The following is a 5072-nucleotide window of genomic DNA, read 5'->3' as shown; positions in this document are numbered from 1 at the left end:
CAAGAAGGTGCTCCCCTTCTTCTTCAGCAAGATAGAGGAGCGTATGGGAGATCATGAGTACACCGCCGGTGATGCATTGACTATTGCGGATCTCGTAAGTCGGTATTCCGATCTCGTTAATTAGCTCGTCTTCAATGTAGGCACTTTACGGCATTTACGAATTGCTCCATCTCCCCTTCGTGGGCGGTCTCCCAGAAGATTTATTTACACCCTACACCAAAATAACGCGCGTTTTCGACGCTATCAAGACCCATCCAGCTGTTAAGCTTTGGGAAGAGAAGCACGAAGTGATGACTCAGTAACTCTCTATCCATTCTTAATTTACATACTGTCGGCAATGATCGCAAGACTCGCTCAAAATGTGAGGATCTTTTGCCCTTTTCTCTCTATTGAGGTTTCATTTTCTTCTCAATGAGTAGTTTACCGTGTTGCTCAATTGAGGGAGTGCTGTGTAGTGATTCCAGACAACAGCGATTATTTGGACAAGGAAGTCTAGGGGAATAATCGTAAATCCTCTTGATGGGATATAAGTCGCGATACAAGTGGCAAGTCTTTACTGGTGACTAAGGCTCAACGGAATAATAACAGCTTGCTCTTCGTCATCTACTCGAGGTATCTCACCTAATTTAATGCTCTATCGTCAGTGATGGTGGGTTTTTTGTTTGTGATTACACATTTCGATCTGCTGCGAAGAGGACGCCCTAGGTCATCTCTTCGTTATTCATCACGTTGCATTCTATACCGTCAAGCAGCCAGGGTCCGAGTTCCAGCCCCTCGGCATCAGGCCGCGGATTGTAACTCCTCTCCCAACCAGAAGGCTGTCGGGAGAGGATACTCTCAAAGCAACCGAGCAGCCGTGAAGACGGTTTCTCGGGGTCCGCTTTATGACGACCGTTAGAGGAGTCGTACCGGCAACCACAATGTGACGGTATCGCCGTACAAACCATAGGTCAAAATTTGATGACGCTCTGATGCCACGCCCTGCGGCATGGCCGAAAGAGTGCTCCAAAAAGACAACAGTGCCTCGTGTGATGCACGATAAGTTTAGTTTAATGGTTACACCCAAGGTTACACACAATGACTACGAACAAATTGAGGAGATAAGAGTTGATAGAAGCTTATGAGATATTATCGAACCCACCATGGAGCACTGCCAGATTGAGAACCCCAATCGTCTGCGATATTGATCGTTTTGTCACCTTGAGGCATGACTTTCCTCATTTCTCACCACCCCATTTTCCATAGCGGGTTTGCGCTATAGATGGTGACGCGTGGGACGCGAGTCGGCGTCGTAAAACGCGCGTACGCCATCGATTATTTTCTTTGAGACGAGACGGCTTTAGGATGAGAACTCCTATTCGCCTGTCTCCATATTTCGATAGAGCTATCAAGCCGTGTTGACTGTTGTAGTCCTTGTCACACGCTTTCTAATGAGCGGTATTGGACCTTACTTTACAGCCCATCGACTTGCATTGGAAACTTCAGACTTGAGTTCAGAGTCGCGGATGACAGTTTCCAAAGTGCTATTAATCGGGTTAATGGAAAGCCAACTAGTGGCTGTTCCACGCATCGACTTGAGATGACTCAACAACTCCTCAATGAAAAGCACGTACTATGCGGTGATACATGACAATATATATGATATAAATGATGTGTTATAGACTAATAACATAGATGAATAATGTTCATGGAATCTGAAGATGCTATCGAACCAGGCGACCATTGGGACGAATATTTGCCCCCAGCAAGAGTTAGGCGGCCTCCCGGGCTCTTTGCCGACGTGTAGACCGCCGCATATGCGCTTGTGGATGGCCTTTAGGAGCACGAGATGTGCTGGTGTAGAGGACACTGAAGGGGGCAAACCAGAGTCAGGAGTACTAGCATGGTGGTACTCCACCTCGAGTCCCCGTGTATCACGCTCCATCCCATAAGGAATTCTTCTCTAACTCGTCTTCTGGCCTCTCGCACTTTACGTTTCTCTGCTGATTCCCGCTGCCGTGTAGTCTCCTCATCGAACTGAATGATGGTCGAAGCACTCCGTCAGACCTGCATTCGTTACCTTTGCCCGTCTGACCAGCTCTGATGCACCAACCTCGACGAGCTCAGTCAATGCCTGAAAACAGAGTGATACACCTGGGGCCAAATGAGGCCTACCTTCTTCATGTTCATTGATTGCTTATCTGGGGTATCTTCCAATCCTGATAGTAACTGCTCAGCCTGAAGATACATGTCGTGGAGAGGTGTTCCTCGGCAGCTCTCAATCAATTCGACTGAAAGCGTGGCCTTCTCCGAGGGAACCTCGCCTGTCGGGCTCACTGTCGTCTCTGAAAGGCGACTTCTTTGGTATTAAAGGGGAGGGGCTGAGGGAGATCGACTCAACCTTTCATGAACGTTGGAGCCCAGAAGTGAGGTTACCTCTCAGGGATGCCCATCATTTGTGGCATCCGTGGGATCTGGCAACAATCATTCGACAGCGAGGGATTTCCATTTGCCTCACTGCGCGACTCCTCATCTGTGCTTCGCCGTAGCGAGCCTCACGGCTATTCATTGGGGGTGCTTCGACACGAAAATCTTTTGAAGTCTGTTCGCCCTGACGGGTTTTCGTGCTGGACTGAGTAGGCGGGTACGTGTTAGGCATTCCTATGGTGAGTAATATACGACAAAAGCTTCGGGAAATGCCAGATATCGAAGCATACCTAAGTTTGAACAACAACACTGAACCAATGCGAGATCTGTTTTCGCAACGCCAGTTGAGTTTACTGAGTTAACTATATACAGTGTGGAGGTGGAAAAAATTAAGATGGTCAGTCGACGTCAGACCTCAGTGGTGTGTGGTCCACAGTTTATGCTGATAGAGTTGATATCCTGCTTGAAGAGTGGTTTGGTTACCGGTATCTGCTGGTAATAGAAGATAGCTTACGTGGCTTCTGCTGGTTATCTCCTTTCATATCTTTGGAAGCGGTGGAGTTGGTCGGAGTGATTTCCGGCATTTTTTGGAACCGGATAGGATGGCCACGTAGGTCGGTGAGTGATGGTGGTCGCAATTTCACATCCAAGTTGACCAAGGTTATGTTTTGTCAAGAATGAGTGATTCACGACTGGGTACCCCGGTATGCTGCTTTTTCCAATAGTCGTGCGGAACGATGTATAGATAGCATCCAAGCCAAGATGCAGACCTTGAATCGTCCCGTAAAGCATGAATGGTCCGTTCACATACCTGCCATTAACAAGAGTATCAAACTCAGCCCTCTGCCGACCGCTTCTTGAATATCTTCTTTCAGCGACGTTTGGATAGCCTTCTTACTAGGAAGACTGAGAGCGAGGAGCATCATCCGCATCGAGGCCTCCCTCAACCACAACTTCGACACAATTCTGAGATACTCCCACACTCATGAAACATAGTCAGAATTTCTAATATATGAATCAAAAGTTGTGACACGACCCGGGTTCGACTTCAGAACTCAGAGTTTTATAGCGAAGATCCGTGCAGATCGTATGGAAGGTTCGGCTATACTTTCCAATGGTCTGTTGTGCTTTTAATGACATTAATTCCATCGAGAGAACGCCCATGCCATAACCACAAGATACCACAAGATATCACAAGATAAGTTCAATCAATTTCGGCAGAGCACACGACAGGAAGACTGACATCGCTGTAAATGAGGCCGAATTCGCCTGACGCATATACGCCACATTAAGAACGGCGTCTGTCGTAAGCAGAGGATTAAGCCATGCATGGAGAGCTAAGCCATATGTACCCATGCCAACCTGTCTAGCGCGATTCTTGGATTCTCGGAAAACGTCGAGTGGGATGAATCTTCTGTGGTGTCAGGTATGCGACTACTTGGATGTAATTGTAGTCCAATACTGCTTGCTGCCTTTAAATTTTGAGTCGCATCTCAATTCGCTTTACGTAGCTGCGATTCCGTTCTTTTTCGTGCGAAAATGACGCTGGAAGATTGGAGTTCTGGCAAGGCGAGACGCTATACTCTCCGTCAGAACAATTCCGAACAGTAAAGTGAACTCAGACCCACCTCAGCATGAGAAAAAGCAGCACAAGTGCGGAGTTCAACCACGTTTGACGTGCTTAGTTGAATCTTGCTCTCTTGAGATTCCCCTTTCATACGAAGAGTCCTCAGCTTAACTTAGTGGTTTCCTAAACCATTTTTGACGAAATTTACTGACAAGCTCCCGTAGCTGAAGTGGTAGGAATGGCTTGAAGACAAGCGGGTAATAATGTGGCTCATCACTTCAGGAGTTTTTTTGCTTTCTCACACTTCTTCGGAACTGTCTTCTTCTCCATCATGAGTGTCGTCGCTGCAGCACCCGCCTCTCTCGGATTCCATGCTCCTGGTAAGGGGCGTTTGCTTTAACTGGACTTTTATCATACCCAACAGGTCTTATCACCGGTACCATCATCTTTGCCGTATTGGGAGTGGTGTTCACTTTCGTGGCCCCCATCCTGTTTGCTAAGGAGACCCCCAAGATTACTAAGGGCGAGAGTAAGTGGACTCGCGTTGTTGGAGAATACCATCCCTCCTTCAGGCACTAGACTCTCCATTCTTCTTGTGTGGCTCACGACCATTTGCATGTGGATGTTGTAAGTGCATCTCTGCCCATCCACCTATTCCCTCATCCTTCTTCTCCCTTTCAGTTGGGCATTCGTCTACATGCACCAGATGGTACCTCTCATGAGTCCCATCCGAAAGAATCCTCTTCTGGATTAATTCTAGAAGATGCACCAGTTGCTGCCAATCCCTCCATCATGCCTGCTGTTGACCATCATCGTTCACAAGATAACCTCAATAGTGGTTTTCTTTGGCCTTTGTGGTCGTCCACGAACAATTTCGTTTATACCCACATCTTAGTTGCGCTGCCGACGCTCTCGATTCATACGACCGTTGATACAGTTGTGACAATTTTGTGATGCAGTGCTGTGGTGATGAGGTATGGTGTGTATTCCTCTGCTCTATGAGTGAGTAGTACTAAAGCAACATCACTGTCGATACTATGACGGTAGTGAGGGCCTTCAGTATCGTACTATTCCTGTGTGGTAGCATTGTGGTCTGCCT

General features: G+C 47.4%; 1 protein-coding gene across 1 annotated transcript; it reads left to right on the top strand.

The window, feature by feature from the left end:
• Positions 1 to 4265: 4265 nt before the first annotated feature.
• On the top strand, positions 4266 to 5072 carry Pmar_PMAR018719 (conserved hypothetical protein). Its single transcript, XM_002769619.1, has 4 exons — positions 4266 to 4353; positions 4398 to 4502; positions 4546 to 4600; positions 4655 to 5072. The coding sequence occupies exons 1-4, from the start codon at positions 4305 to 4307 to the stop codon at positions 4725 to 4727; spliced, it is 282 nt and encodes a 93-aa protein (XP_002769665.1). The 5' UTR covers positions 4266 to 4304; the 3' UTR covers positions 4728 to 5072.

Source organism: Perkinsus marinus (genome assembly GCF_000006405.1).
Source record: "Perkinsus marinus ATCC 50983 genomic scaffold scf_1104296965374, whole genome shotgun sequence".
In the NCBI taxonomy this organism is placed as follows: Eukaryota; Perkinsozoa; order Perkinsida; family Perkinsidae; genus Perkinsus; species Perkinsus marinus.
This window is presented reverse-complemented; position numbering and strand designations above follow the sequence as displayed.